This window comes from Canis lupus, chromosome 32 (assembly GCF_011100685.1).
Source record: "Canis lupus familiaris isolate Mischka breed German Shepherd chromosome 32, alternate assembly UU_Cfam_GSD_1.0, whole genome shotgun sequence".
Lineage (NCBI taxonomy): Eukaryota > Metazoa > Chordata > Mammalia > Carnivora > Canidae > Canis > Canis lupus.
In genome coordinates, this window is record NC_049253.1 from 15400983 (window position 1) to 15415845 (window position 14863).

A 14863-nucleotide genomic window follows, 5' to 3' on the forward strand; every position below is an offset into this window, starting at 1 on the left:
TTCTCTCCTCATTGCCAACACCCTGATCCAAGCCACTGTTATTTCTGTCCCTGACTTTCTGCAGTAGCCTCCTTACTGGCCTCCCCATATTCATTCCTATAGGTCTGTAATTCATTTCCCATTCTGAACCCAAGTAATCTTTTCTTCTTGAAGTCCTTTAAAATCATTTATTGCTGCTCTTGAACTGAAGACCAGAATCCCTCACATGGCTTACTTATGAGGCCCTAAGTCCCATTCCTTACTGGTCTCTAGCCATATTTCTGCTCACTCTTACCCTTGCTCATGATGCTTCAGCACTGTGCTTGGTCATTTCATGGCTTCCAGATGTTCTGGGGTCCCTGCCTACAGCATTTCCATTCCCCCTTGCCCAACTAGTTCTCTCATCCTTCAGATCTCAGTTGAAGCTTTCCATCCCCCAGGAAACCTTCCTAACCACTAAGGGTAAGTTAGGTCTGCCACATACCCTGCAAGAACCCAGAACCTCTGTTGGATAAGATTTGGCATAATGTCTATCTTTCCCTCTAAAGTGCAAGTCTCAAAATGGCAAATATCATATAAGTCTCATTTACCATTTTATCTCTAGCTTCTAGTAGGATGGTGACAATACAATGAGCCCTCAGGAAGTTAGTGTTCAGCACCTGAGTATTGTCGAGTGGGAGTGAAAAGAATGCTCTGTAACGAGCCACTGAATCCTGACTTCATTGTTTTAGGAAGTATCATGATTTATTTTATCCTAGAGTTAAAATAAAAGATCTTTGATTGTCAACTCTATTGTTTTAGGATTCTCTTAATATCTCAGAACCTCAAAATAAACAAGAACAGTCCTTTGACATGAAAGAAAGAGAAGATGAAGCTGAGGAAATCGTGAGTGAGTTGGAGCAACTGCAGGAGCAGCTTAAAGCCAAAGAGGCACCACAGCCAAGAGTGGGCATGGAAAGGCTTGAGATGTCTGAGAAGCTACAAGAAGTTCTTCAGTCTGAAACTAACCAACTCAAAGAAAACATGAGAGAAATCATAGCTAAAGTAGGTTTCACCTTTCCCCATGTGCTTTTTTTTTAACACTTTATAAGCAGATATTTGTGCAAAAATTAAGCCTTTCAAAAAAGAAGTTAGAGTGTAATAGTTAAAATGTTTCTATAAATTTCTCGACAATTTTCTCTGATAATAAAGCACCTGGAAACTGAAGAGGAACTGAAAGTTGCTCGTTGTCACCTGAAAGAACAAGAGGAAACTATTGATAAGCTGAGAGTGAATCTTTCAGAGAGGGAAACTGAACTATCCAGCCTTCAAAAGGAATTAGAAATAACCAATAATGAATTACAGAAAAAGGTAAATTGGGGGTGAAGTTCATGTAGGAGAAAACTTGAGGGAGCTAGCTTAACTGAATTGTAGAAACTAATTTTATGTACTAAATTGTTATGCAGAACACTCTGGGTGTTTTTCCTTTAAAAACAAAAACATTTATGTATACACACACACATATAAACACACATGTTTTATGTGTATATGTATTAAGATCCAAGAGCTTCATGAGAAACAGCAATTTATGAGCACCAAAGAAATCACTGAGACTCAGGAAAAAATGAGTGAACTGGAGCAATTAAAGGAGCAACTCAGAGTCAAAGACTCATCATTACAAAATATAGAAAGTGAGAAGCTCAAGTTGACTGAGAAACTTCAGGAAAGTCAAGATAAAATAAAAATTGTAATTAAGGAAAGAGATGAACTGAAAAGAGTACAGGAACTTCTTCAAATGGAGAGAGACCAACTCAAAGCAAACATTAAAGAAATTGTAGCTGAGGTGAGTTTCCTTCTAATGTTTTTTGGGGTGTAAAAATAGTGTTAAGGTAGTTAACAGATTCACTATTGTTTCATTTTTACGCAACCATAAAGGGACTGAAAATCAAACAGGAACTAAAAACTACTTCTGTTCTTTTGAAGGAGTACCAACAAACCATTAGTACTAGGAATATTTCAAAGAAGACAGACCAAGAAGCAAATATTGAGAGAGTTATAGAAAGTTCAGATGCTGAATCACAAGAAAAGGTAGATCTTGTTTCATTAAGTTGGAAAATGACATCTGATTATTGTGTTGCTCATTGTCCAGTAGAAGAAAATAGTATATACATTAAAGATGACTGATTTAATTTAGAAACAATTTTTATTTTTCCTACAAATTTCTGCCTGTGTCCTAACTTGTTTTATTTTTTCCCAGATTCAAGAACTTCAGGAGAAAGAGCATCAGCTTCTTAAGATGAAAACTGTCAGTGAGACTCAGGAAAAAATATGTGAGATGGAACACTTGAAGAACCAGTTTGAGGCCCAAAAGTCAACTCTGGAAAATATAGAAATGGAGAATGCAAGGTTAACTCAGAGACTTCATGAAAACCTTGAAGAAATGAGATCTGTTACAAAAGAAAGAGATGATCTTAGGAGTATAGAGGAGACTCTCAAAGTAGAGAGAGACCAGCTCAAGGAAAACCTGAGAGAAACTGTAATTAGAGTGAGTTACCACCTTTCCCCCATTCAGTAAATATGACATTGTATCCTAAAAGAACCATGGGCAGAAGGGTTGATGGGAGTGTAAAATCCATCCAACTGGGTAAGGTTGGAGGGGTAATATTTGATAATATATTTCAAATATTTCAATAAGTTTATTCATTGACCCCAAAAGTCCAGTCATAGCTATTTATCCTGTACACATCACATTAACACAGTTGTGCAAAGATATCTGTAGAAGGATACTCATTGCAAAAAGTTGCAATAACAAAACAAAGCAAACAAAAAGAAAATAAGGAAAATGCTAAATGTCTATCAGCAGGGGACTGGTTAATTAAGTATAACACATGCAGACCATAGACTAGTAGGCCACTAGTAAAGAATGAGGTGGTGCCAATGGTGCTGATTTGGAAGTATCCTATTGGGGAAAGGAGATAAGCTGTGGAGTAATATATCTAGCATGTACTGAAATTAAGGTGAATTTAGAGGATGAGACCTAAGGGGGCAGGGCATATTTACCTCTTGCCCTCTCTATCTTTCTATACACTGAATTTTCTTACTCTGAATATACCATTTTCCTTTCTCTAATAATAAAGGACCTGGAAAAACAAGAGGAACTAAGAATTGCTCGCATGCATGTGAAAGAGCACCAGGAAACTATTGATAAACTCAGGGGCCTTGTTTCTGAGAAGACAGATGAACTATCAAATATGCAGATAGATTTAGAAAACACAAATGATGCCTTAAAAACACAGGTATTTCTTTTTTTTTTTTTTATTTGAAAGGTTGAATTAGGTCTTTTATGTAATGAAGCAGGATATGAATTAGCCTAAAATTGAAGACAAATATTTGCCTACCTAATTTTGAAAGTATTATTTAATATTTTTTTCAATATCTATCTATATCTTAATTTATTGTATGATTATCTCAAGATCCAAGAACTTCAGGAGAAAGAACATCAACTTCTTAAAGTAAAAAATGATCTCAGAGAAAATATGTATCAAACAGAGCAATTGAAGGAGCAATTACAGGCCCAACATTCAACCCTGGAAAGTGTAGAAACTGAGAGGCTGAGGTTAAGTCAGAAACTTCATGAAAACCTTGAAGAAATAAAATGTGTTACTGAGGAAAGAGACACTCTAAAAAGAGCAGAGAGAACCCTCAGGATGGAGCAATGCCAGCTCAGAGAAAGCCTCAGAGAAAAGGAAGCTCAAGTAAGTCACTCTTCCTATACTAGTGAGTAAACATGATGTTTTCCTGATAACGGTGAACCATTCTTTGACATAAGTGGCACCATAGATATGAGTGAACTGATAACCTTTCAGGCAGGTAATTTGGTATTGTTCTAAAAGTGTTAAATTCTGTAACCATTATTTTCTTTTTATTTATTTACTTATTAAGAGAGAGAGAGAGAGCGAGCACGGGAAGGCAGGCAGAGCAAGAGAGAAAGTCCTAACAAACTGAGTTTGGAGCCCCACATGGGGCTTCATCTCAACAACCCTGAGATCATGACCTGAGCTGAAACTAAGAGCCAGACTCTCAACAGCACCACCCAGGCGCCCCTGTAACCAGTATTTTCTTTGTAGACTTCATCCTACATATATATTTATGTATGTACACAAGCACACAAGGTTGTTGATTGTAGCAATTTGTAATAAAAAGTGGGAAACAAGCTAAATGTCCATCAGAAGGAAACTCAGTAAATATGAGCGATATGTCATAATACTCTGCAACACATTAAAAAGAAGAAATTGATTTGGGCTTCCAAATCAGGTTATTCAAATCTTAGAGGGAAAAGCAAGCTGTAGAATAGTATATATATCATGTGTTTGCTTTTCAAAAGTAAGACTAGGTCGTGGAGAGGTGAGGGCAGGGAAAATTTATAAGTTTCTAATAACAAAGTTGGAGAGTAAGAAGTAATAGTTTTATTATTTTTACTAAGGAAATGGGTCACTTTTAGGAAAAAAAAAATAGCATTAACCTGTGTCACCATTCTTAAAATTTCTCTGACAAAGGATCTGGAAAAACAAGAAGAACTAAGAATTGTTTGCATGCATGTGAAAGAGCACCAGGAAACTATTGATAAACTCAGAGGCCTTGTTTCTGAGAAGACAGATGAAATAGCAAATATGCAAATGGATTTAGAAAATTCAAATGCTAAATTACAAGAAAAGGTATGGAGAATATGCTTGCTTGGATATTTGATTTAGTTGTACCTAAACTCCTTTGGGGGATGTAAAATGGTTTAGCCACATTGGAAAACATCTTAACAGTTCTTTACTGTTGCTGAACATATACCTACCCATAACTCAGCATTTCTATTCCTTGAGTATATACCTAAGAGAAAAAAAATGCATACTTCTACATAGCTATGTGCAAGAATGCTCATAACAGTTCTGTACTCATAACAGCAAAAAATGGAAAACAAGTGAAGTGCCTATCTATAGGAAAATGGATAAATCTATTGTGATTTATAAGTTCAAAAGCAGGCAATATTCATCTAGAATGAAAAAAGTTCAGAACAGTGTTTAGTTGTGGGGGGGCATACAGGAACCTTATAGCGGTGCTAGATATGTATACATGTGTCAAGAGTAATTAAGCTATATACTTAAGATTAATGTACCTCAAAAGAAAAATTCTGTATGAAATTAGGCAGGATATTAATGAGCAACATAGGAAGACTTGTCTTAATCAATTTAGACACTATTCTTTATGCTTCTCTTAAAAACTCTGTGTCCTAACACATTATTTTATGATTACCTTCAGATTCAACAACTTAAGGCAAATGAACATCAACTTTTTAAGCTAAAGGAGGATGTCAGTGAGACACAGAAAAAGACGTCTGAAATAGAGCGATTGAAGAAACAATTGAAGGGCCAAAGTTTAACTCTGGATAAAATAGAAATGGAGAACTTAAATTTGGCTCAGAAACTTCATGAAAACCTTGAAGAAATGAAATCTGTAATGCAAGAAAGAGATAATCTGAAATTGGAGAGAGACCAGCTCAAGACAAACCTACAGGAAACCATAGCCAGAGTGAGTTGTGCTCTTTTTACTTACCCAGTAAACATGTTTTTAGTACAAGAAGCTTTCTTTTTAAAGTACTGTTGAACATGTAAATGTTAAAACCTTCTAGGGAGACAGTTTCACAATGCCTTATTAAAGATTTGTCAGCATATATATCTGCTACAGTGATTCCACTTGTAGTGATTTATCCTACCAATATATGCGCACATTGGGGCAGAAATACAATAGCGTTCACTGCAACATTGTTAGTGCTGACGAAAATCTAGAAGCAATCCAACTGTCCACCAGGCTAAATGGGGTACACCTGTATAATGGATTACTCATAAGCATGAGAATGGGGCCCTTTTTACATAGTGTACTGATTTAGAATGATGTCCAAGTGGTATGAAAGGGACGAAAGCACTGACCGAGTTCACCAGGAAGCCCAACGAGGATAGATGAGGCTAGGGACAGGGACTTTCATTTATGTCCTTCTGTACGGTTCCAATCTGGAGGTGGTGTGCTTGTTTTTTGAACTATGAGCGTGCATTTTTAAAGATTTTGGTTAACTATTACATCATTAAGAAAAGGTAATGTACCTTTATACCATGGTATTTCTCAATTTCTTCTAATAAAGGATTTGGAAACACAACAAGAACTAAAAATTGCTCTTTTGCATTTGAAAGAACACCAAGAAACTATTGATAAATTCAGAGAGAGAGTTTCAGAAAAGACAACTCAGATTTCAAATATCCAAAAGGATTTAAATAAATCTAAAGATGAGTTACAGAAAAAGGTATGTGTTGTTTTGTTCTTTGAGGAGTAACTGCCCACAATCATTTGTGGAATAAGAAAGGATATAGATACAGATATAGAGATATACATATAACCAGTAGACACTATTTTCCTTCCTTGAAGGAATTCTGTTCACATTCTAACTTGTTTTATAATGATCTCAAGATAGAAGAACTTCAGAAAAAAGAGCTTCAACTTCTCAAAATGAAAGAAGATGTCAATAAAACTCATAAAAATATAAACAAAATGGAACAATTGAAGCAACAGTTTGAGGCCCAGAACTTATCTATGCAAAGTGTGGAAATGGATAACTTAGACTTGACAAAGAAACTTCATAAATGCCTTGAAGAAAAAAGAATTATAGCTAAGGAAAGAGATGAGCTAAGGAGGATAAAAGAGTCTCTCAAAATGGAAAGAGACCAATTCAGAGAAACCTTAACAGAGATGATAGCTAGCGTGAGTCCAGAATCTTCCCTTATCTAGTAACTGTTTATAAGAATCAAGCTTTTTCAAAAAGGGGAATAATTTGGTTTTGTTGTGGTGTGGGGTTTGTTTGCCTTTTTTGTTTTGTGGGGGGAGAGGAGGGTTGTTTGTGGGTTTTTTTTCTTTTTAGAAATTTCTACAAACAGTAAAAGATCATAGGATAACTATTACTATAATTTTTCACACAAATAGAAGATGCAGTTTTAAAAGAAGCCAAAATATTTTTCAGGAAATATCATTTTAATTATTTATTTTTAAGAAAAAATTTCTTACATAAAGCATACTATTTAATTTTTTAAAAAGGTTTTTAAACCAGGAAATGCCATTATCCTCCATAAAAAAATATTTGAAGGACTAGATTTGTAAAAGAGCTAAGTGCCCATCTCTCTGTCTCCTTATGATGGAGTTTTAGGCATGGGATCTTCTCAGTGAAGTTAGAGGGAAGCGGCCAGACACACAGCAGAATGAAATTCATCCAGTGAGACTGTCTTTAGGTATTCAGAATCACACCTTAAAAAACTCAGTGGAACCCTCTAGAAAATAACATACAATTCAGACAAGAAATTGCATAAAATCTATAAAAATCTTTTATTCTCATAATTCAGCAAGACTAGAACACCTTATCATTTGCAATATCAACAGAAACATGGACACTTGGGAACCATCCTTATGTGGGCCCTAATTAAATTTATAAAATTTAATTCATTCAACAAATATTTATTAAACAGTGATTCTTCTAAATAGTGTAGTGAATAAATGAGAGAAAAGGTTTTGTTTTATATTTCTAATCAGAAGTACAAAAAGGAACAGGATATGTATTTTATGTTCCATTGTGCTGGGAAAAGTCTGAATAGATAGATATATTTCAGGTGGTTTTGCTAGTGTATTAATTGGCAACAATTCAGAGACTTGAAATTGTAAGAATCAGATATAAATCTAAAATCAAATTTGTGACTGAGCGTTATGGGAATAAATCCTGTCTCAAAAAATAATGTGGTTCTTACACGATTTTTCTTAATGAGTTGAGGCCACTCCCTACAATACTTAGTGGTACTCTTGTTATTTATTTTCTGGCCATTTTTAACTTTGTTTTTGAGTTGCAAGCTTATAATTCCATTATTGAAATGACATGAAAAAATGTAATTGGAAAAGCATATAGAGGTTATAAATATAAATGAATGTAGCTATAGTTGAAGCCTTATTTTTTTCTTTGTATCAATGCAGGACCAACAGAACCAAAAAGAGATAGTAAAATATGAAAAAAGGTTACAATGTAATGAAAAACACCACCTCACAGAAAGCCTAAGGGAGAAGTGCTCTAGGATAAAAGTAAGTGTCCCATGTTAAAATTATGAATGAATATTGGTACCCTTCCAAAGGCCTAAATGGAATCAAAGGAACCTCTATGGAATGAATAGATAGTGTTCAGTGTTTTTTTTAAACTTTATAATCTAGTATAGGTGTGCATGTGTATGCATATGTATATGCATAAACACACAAAACTGGTGGGGGGAGGGAGGTATGATTTTAAGGCCCCATTGGAAAGGTGGTATTTGAGCAAATACCTGAAAGAGGTAAAGAATTAAGTCACATAGCTGTCTGGGGGAAAAACAGGATGAGAAGAAAAAATGATGAGTACAAAGCTCCTGAGGCAGAAGCCTGCCTGATGGGTTCCAGGAACATCAAGAAGGGGAAAAGCTAATAAGAAATGATGTCAGAGAGCTCATGGGGAAGATACAAGCTGTGGGGCCTTGAAAGATCTTTGGGTTTTACTCTGAGTGAGATGGATATCTGTTGGAGGCTTTTGACCATGTGAGAGACATAGTCTAACTTACATTTGAAAGGGATGACTCTGATCGTTGTGTTAAAAATAGAGAGTAGAAGCAGGAAGAACATTTGGGAAACTAATTCCAATAATCCAGGCAAAGATGATGCTGGCTCAACCTAAAGAGGTATCAGTGAAAGCAGTGGGAAAAAGTTGGATTGTGAATATATACTGAGGGAATGATTTAACTGTCCTTCCTCTTAGAAGGCAAGATCCCTAAAGACTTTTTTGGTGTGTTTTTTATATCATTGAGCACATTCCTATCAGAATATGTTTTAAAAGTATAAACGAATGACTATACAGTGCTGTTCCATACCATAATTTGATCATACTGAGACCAAAGGCGGGAATCCCCTTTCCAACATCCCAGATGAATGAACAGCCTTAAGTTATTAAAAAGGAAACTCATCGTCAGCAGCCCTTTGTTTTATTATTTAGCACCCTGAATTAAACGTGTCATTTGTTATATGACTAGCAATTTGAACTATTGTGTTCTTCCACCTATACAATAACCAGTGTCCCCTGCATGGCCTCTAGTCTTTTTGAGCTTATAGGCCAGGCTTATTTAGTGTCTACCATTTGCATTAATACCAGGTGCCTTACCTCATGAGATACTCTTTATTGTTCCACTTACAGAGAAACTGAGGCTTGGAGAGGAAGTTTAGTAGTTGCCCAAGGTCACATTAGCTAGTAGGTTGGTAGTCAGGATTTGAAATCAGGTGTAAGTTTAAAACTTGACTACAGAAACATCTTTATAAATAAAATTTTATTTCCCTTAAGTCATAATGTCTGTATTTTATAGATTACATAGATACAGGTATCATATAATAATTATTTTCCCCTAAAAACTCCATGGCAGTTACCATAGTCTTCATTTTGTAGTTGGAAAATGGTTCAGTGAGTTCCCTAGATAGAGCCTGAACTCTAACTCTGATAAAAAGTTAGAAAACTGAAATGCTAGGCAGATAAATAGAAATGTGTAAAGAGGCTGCACCAAGCAGGCAAACGGCTATTGGATTCTTTGTCACTTGTTTTACCTACAAACTCACACTGCCTACTGTAAACATGAGCCAGGATTCGGTCTTGAATTGTAATAGGTACTAGTTTGAATTCACTCAAATTTGTCTTCACTCTTTGTAGGTGGTCATTTAAATCATGAATGCAAAAAACTAAAAATGTATCAAAATGGTAACAGTAGTGGTTTCTGGGTTTGTTATATTTAAGTCTTTAAAATTTTCACAATAATCATACATTATTACTATAATCCAAAATCAACAATGAACGTTTCTTTTTTTTTTCTTTCTTTTTTTTTTTTTTTTTAGCACAAAGGTCTTAATTTGTTTCTGTACTACGGAAAATGTTAAAGCATAAATCTTGTTACAATTCTAGGACAAGGACTATTGTTAAACTGAATGATTTCTAATTTTTCTTAGGAGCTTCTGAAGAGATACTCAGAGATGTATAATCATTATGAGTGCTTAACTAGACTATCCCTTGACTTGGAGAAAGAAATTGAAACCCAAAAAGAGCTTTCAGTTACAATAAAAGCAAACCTCTCACTTCCACATTCACAAATCAAACAAATTGAAAAACTTCTCGCTGTAAACCAAAGATGTTCAATGGAATTCCACAGAATCATCAAGAGATTTCAGGTATCACCTTTTTTAGGAAAAGCTTTTAAATATTGCTATAAATTTTAGTTTTAACATCAGTATATTTAGGTCCTACTTTGGGAGTTGGCACATTTGCTACTTAGTATATTTGCTACTGAATTAAAGGTTATGTGTATCTCAGTATGTGCAAGATCCACTGTACATCTAGGATCTGTTCATTCACCAAAACTTGAGCTCTACCTGTGAGCCTAGATATCATCATGGTGCTTAAGAGACAGATAGCATTAACATCTCAGGTATCTCCCAATCTAGTGCATGAAGCAAACATAGAACCAGGTAGTAAGTATTGTGATAGAAGCAGGTGCAGGTTGTATGACATACCAGATAAAGAGTTACAGAAAACGAGATCACAGTCGAAGCTGGACTCAAACAGTAATGCTTGGAGTTCATTTTGCAGATGATGGGGAGCCACTAGGCAGTTATTTTCAGTGGTGGCAAGAGATGATCAGATTACCATCTTAGCTGCTTAACTATAGAAAAGCAGTGAGTTTCCTTGCAGCAGCGGCAGCTCCTGAGCAGGGTTGAACTAATAAACTAATGGTAACCAAATGGGGAAAAAAAAAAAAAAGAAAGAAAGAAAGAAAAGCAATGAGTTTGTGGCAGAGAGAAGAGACAAGAGGCAGTATAATTTATAGTGGTCCACATGAGATAGGTGACCATACTACTAGAAAAGGATTTATAGGCATAGGTAGGATAAAAGAAATTAAATATTCAGCAATTTAAAATAATAGGTTCATGTGATTGATAGTGGAGGTAAAGGGGGAGACATTTAGATTGAGTGCCAGAATTTGGGTGTAGCCAGGTTTGTGCCATTAACTGACAAAAAAGAAAGAGAAACAAGGCAGATGAGGGCAGGAGAAGAGATCAGGTGTTTAGTTTCAGATGTTGTAAGGTAGAAATACCCATGATGGAGCATTCAAGAAGAGAAACCAAGTAGGCACTTAGTTGTGAGTCTGAGGTTTGTCAGGACTAAAGATAAAGGTATGAACTTATCAGCATGGAGATGCTAGATAATACAATATGTATGATAGGGCCACCCAGAAAGCATAACAGAAAAATAAGAGCCTTCGGATAAGAAGAGAACTCTAGAAAAGATCAATTTTCAAGAGCCAGTAGCAGAAAAGAGAGCAACACAGGGCTTTGAGGTTGGAAATGTCAAAGAGGCAAGAGAAAAATGAAGCAAAAGTGCCATTGCTCAAGTCAGTGGCGGACAGCATGTCAAAGATGAGGTGGTCAAGACAGATTCTTCAAACAGCCAGAATATGAACTGAAGAGATGCCCTTAATTTGTTGATAATAGACTTTATTGTTGACCTTTGTCAGAGTGATTTTAATTGAGTGGTTAGGGAAAAGCCAAATTATAAGAGGTTAAGGAAGAGTGGAAAATTGAAGAAGTAGGGAGCTGGTGTCTGTCTTTCCTAGGTAGATTGCCTCTCAGGTCCTGATATTTTTCCACAAATCTTGGCAATCAGATACCCAGAATTTATCCAGGAGGTCTGTGGAACATAATGGCATTCAAATTGTCACCTTGATGTCATACATCTAACTAACTACATGTGAGAAACACATCTTGAGGCTGGCATACCCACATTGGCCACCCAGTCAAGGTAGGAGGAAATTGAAAATGAATCTCAGGCATCTAGCTGGGAAGTCTGTGTGATTGGTAGTATAATTAACTGAAAAATGAGAAGAGAAAAGGAAGTTTATAGGGAAAGAGATTATGTTACATTGTAACAGCAAATCTGAGGTAATTGTGGGACATCCATGAAGTGTATCCAGTAGGGAATCCGAAATAAGGAACTCGAAGTCTGGAAGTTATTCTCCCAAGATACTGAGGAGAAAATTAGGGATAGAGAAATGTTCTTTCCTGCTTCCTCAGCTTACCAGACGATATAGATAAAAGATGCCATCCCACTTCTTAGTCCTGAGTACTCAAAACTTCCTCTAAATGTGTTGTTAAAAGGTTCATTTCCCAATCTGTTTAATGTTTTTCTTAAAAGTACGTGTTAAGCCAGATTACAAAGATAAAGGAAGAACAACATGAATCCATAAATAAATTAGAAGTGGTTTTTATTGATGAAGTGGAAAAGCACAATGAACTGGTAATTAAAATACAGCACCTTCAACAAGATTTTAATGTACCATCTGGAGAATTAACGGACCTCAAATTGAGCCAGAAGATGGATCTACGTATTGAGGTATAAGTTATTTCAAATGATTTAGATTTTTTTAAGCCTTTTTATCATATAGAGAAGGTACGTTTTCATGGGCTTGGAGCCATTTTCATATTCCAAAAATTAAAAATAGCTTGCATGCTGACTGCTGGCCAGATGTAGAGAGTGCCACATAATGGACTAGGTGGCCTCCTTTTAGGACTCCGCAGATACAGAAAAATAGATTTAGTACCAACAAGCAGGAATTCATAGAATCCCAGAATAAGTTTCCAAATGCTTTCTAAAACATCCTAGATCTATGGTTGGGAATCAGGAACATTTTTATTATAACTCCACATGGATTATCTGGCTTTCACCCAGCAGTGTGAGGCTGGCAAACAGTTACCAACATGCATACAAGGCCTGGGTGCACAGAAAAGCTACATGCCGAAGCATTTCACATACTGATTATTTGTCACATAGTTTTGAGTTTTCAATTCTAACAGGCAGAATTTGTAGACATTCCTTACATAGCCTGTACAGGCAGATTTTTATGATTGGAACAAGGTTGTAAATTAGAATTCTATTTCTAATACAATTAAAATAAATTAGAATTATTTCAAAATATTAAGAATGAGAGTTCAGTAAGGTATTTTCCCCTTTTTATGATATTTGTATGCTATTTAGATAAAAACTTTCTTAATGTCCAGACAACTCAATACTTATTTTTCAAACAGGAAATTCTCAAAGATCTTTCAGAAAATGATTTCCACTTACTAAAGACTGAATTTCAACAAGTGCTAAGTAATAGGAGAGAAATAACCCAGTTTTTGGAAGAATGGTTGAATACTCATTTTGATATAGAAAAGCTTAAAAATGGCATCCAGAAAGAAAATGATAATATTTGTCAAGTGAATAACTTCTATAATAACAAAATAATTGTAAGTAGTGATTTTTATATGCTACCTCATTCTTCTTGTTGTTTGCTCTAGTTTCTCTACCTTTTTCTTATAAAGGACTTTGAGCAACTTAATCTTAAGTATGCTTCTTTAATTTATTTGTATATACTTTATTTTGTTATTTGAAAATGAAACGAGAAAAAATTGGGTAAAACATGTTCTTCCTCTAACATGTTATAATTTAAAATATCAACTTAGACTTGTAAAGAAGACAAAATCTTGGGATATAATAATCAGTTTCCACTTACAGAATCTTGAATTATCTTTCTCAATTCTCTCTGCTTCTGTAGGGATTAAGTCTTTTCTCCAAGTAGCCTCAGATAGGGTAAGATACGAGCCTATTTCAGGGCTACAGACAGCTGCTGTGTGGTCTTTCCATAGAAAACTTGTCTAGTGACTTTACTGAGATGTTATTTTCATCTCGGTGACCTTATGCACTCACTGGTCCTTCAACTCTGAGGTTCAGAGATGTGGTTTGTATCTTCATTCCCAAAGTGACTGGCAGAGTGTACAGATTCATAAGAACCAACACTGCTTAGGACCAGTTTGTTAATTTGTTTTACTTTGTACTGATCAGAATATTCATTCTGCTCTCTGAAGTATCCTGGTAAAATATGCAGTGGTCAGAAAGTTGTGTGTTGTATCATGCAGCTGGAGGAAAGGGAACTAGATCAATATTATAGCTTCTAAGATTGGTTTTATGTTTCATATGTTTGCGTAGGTCTTTTTTGAGACTTTAACTTCATCTGGAAACTATACTTAAATCACACTGAAATGCAGATAATATTTTCAAAATATGTTTTCTTCTGGATGTTCCCATTTGTTGACTACCTCAAGCTAGCAAAATAGTAAACGAGATGCCTCAAAAAAAAAAAAAATATATATATATATATAAAGTCCACAATCAGTAGAGAAAAGCATCAAAACCAATATTTGGATAAGATAATTGCCATGTATAATCAGGGTTTTTCTTGTAATATCGAAGGCCTACTTGTGAGGTAGAAAGTAGGGATACCTACTGTGCGGATGAGTGGATATGTGTAGATATATGGCTTCTTCCAGCACCTTGAAAATAGGAATTGATAACTTCATCTGGTATGAGCGCAGTAGTCTAGAACAAAGGAGAGTCCAGGATGCCAGCAAGAACACAACTAATTTAGCATCCAAGTCTGATAGAAGTGCCTTAAAGATGTAGATAAGACCAATAAGGCATTAATGATGAGAGCAAAGAGAATATCCCATAAGAATTAGAAGTAAAAAGATGCTATAGGAGTAATTTCAGAATATGCCTTCAATATAAAGTATTAATTGACTGTTACTCCCTGCACAGAAATACAAGATTTTCAGATTCATTATAAAAGTCAGTGAATTCTTTTCCCTGTAAACACTGAGGTTTGAACTGAAGCAGGAAAATAGATTGCTGTTAAGTTTATTGGATATGCTCTGCCATTACATGTCAGTTAATGTTTGT

The 14863-nt window shown here is 35.3% G+C and overlaps 1 protein-coding gene across 6 annotated transcripts in view; it reads left to right on the forward strand.

Moving 5' to 3' along the window:
• The window catches only part of CENPE (centromere protein E), an 82797-nt gene that overhangs the window by 48410 nt on the left and 19524 nt on the right, over positions 1-14863 (forward strand). For 3 of the 6 annotated variants that reach the window (XM_038581998.1, XM_038581994.1, XM_038581995.1), the window contains 15 exons: positions 781-1023; positions 1171-1329; positions 1517-1801; positions 1942-2046; positions 2216-2503; positions 3096-3254; positions 3432-3713; positions 4515-4673; positions 5266-5535; positions 6143-6301; positions 6466-6756; positions 8008-8112; positions 10042-10260; positions 12281-12478; positions 13171-13374. In XM_038581998.1, the coding sequence (XP_038437926.1) occupies positions 781-1023; positions 1171-1329; positions 1517-1801; positions 1942-2046; positions 2216-2503; positions 3096-3254; positions 3432-3713; positions 4515-4673; positions 5266-5535; positions 6143-6301; positions 6466-6756; positions 8008-8112; positions 10042-10260; positions 12281-12478; positions 13171-13374 (3126 nt within the window). Of the gene's footprint in view, positions 1-780; positions 1024-1170; positions 1330-1516; positions 1802-1941; positions 2047-2215; positions 2504-3095; positions 3255-3431; positions 3714-4514; positions 4674-5265; positions 5536-6142; positions 6302-6465; positions 6757-8007; positions 8113-10041; positions 10261-11752; positions 11888-12280; positions 12479-13170; positions 13375-14863 lie in introns of those variants that run through there. The other 3 variants (XR_005382740.1, XM_038581996.1, XM_038581997.1) reach the window with 3 other exon arrangements.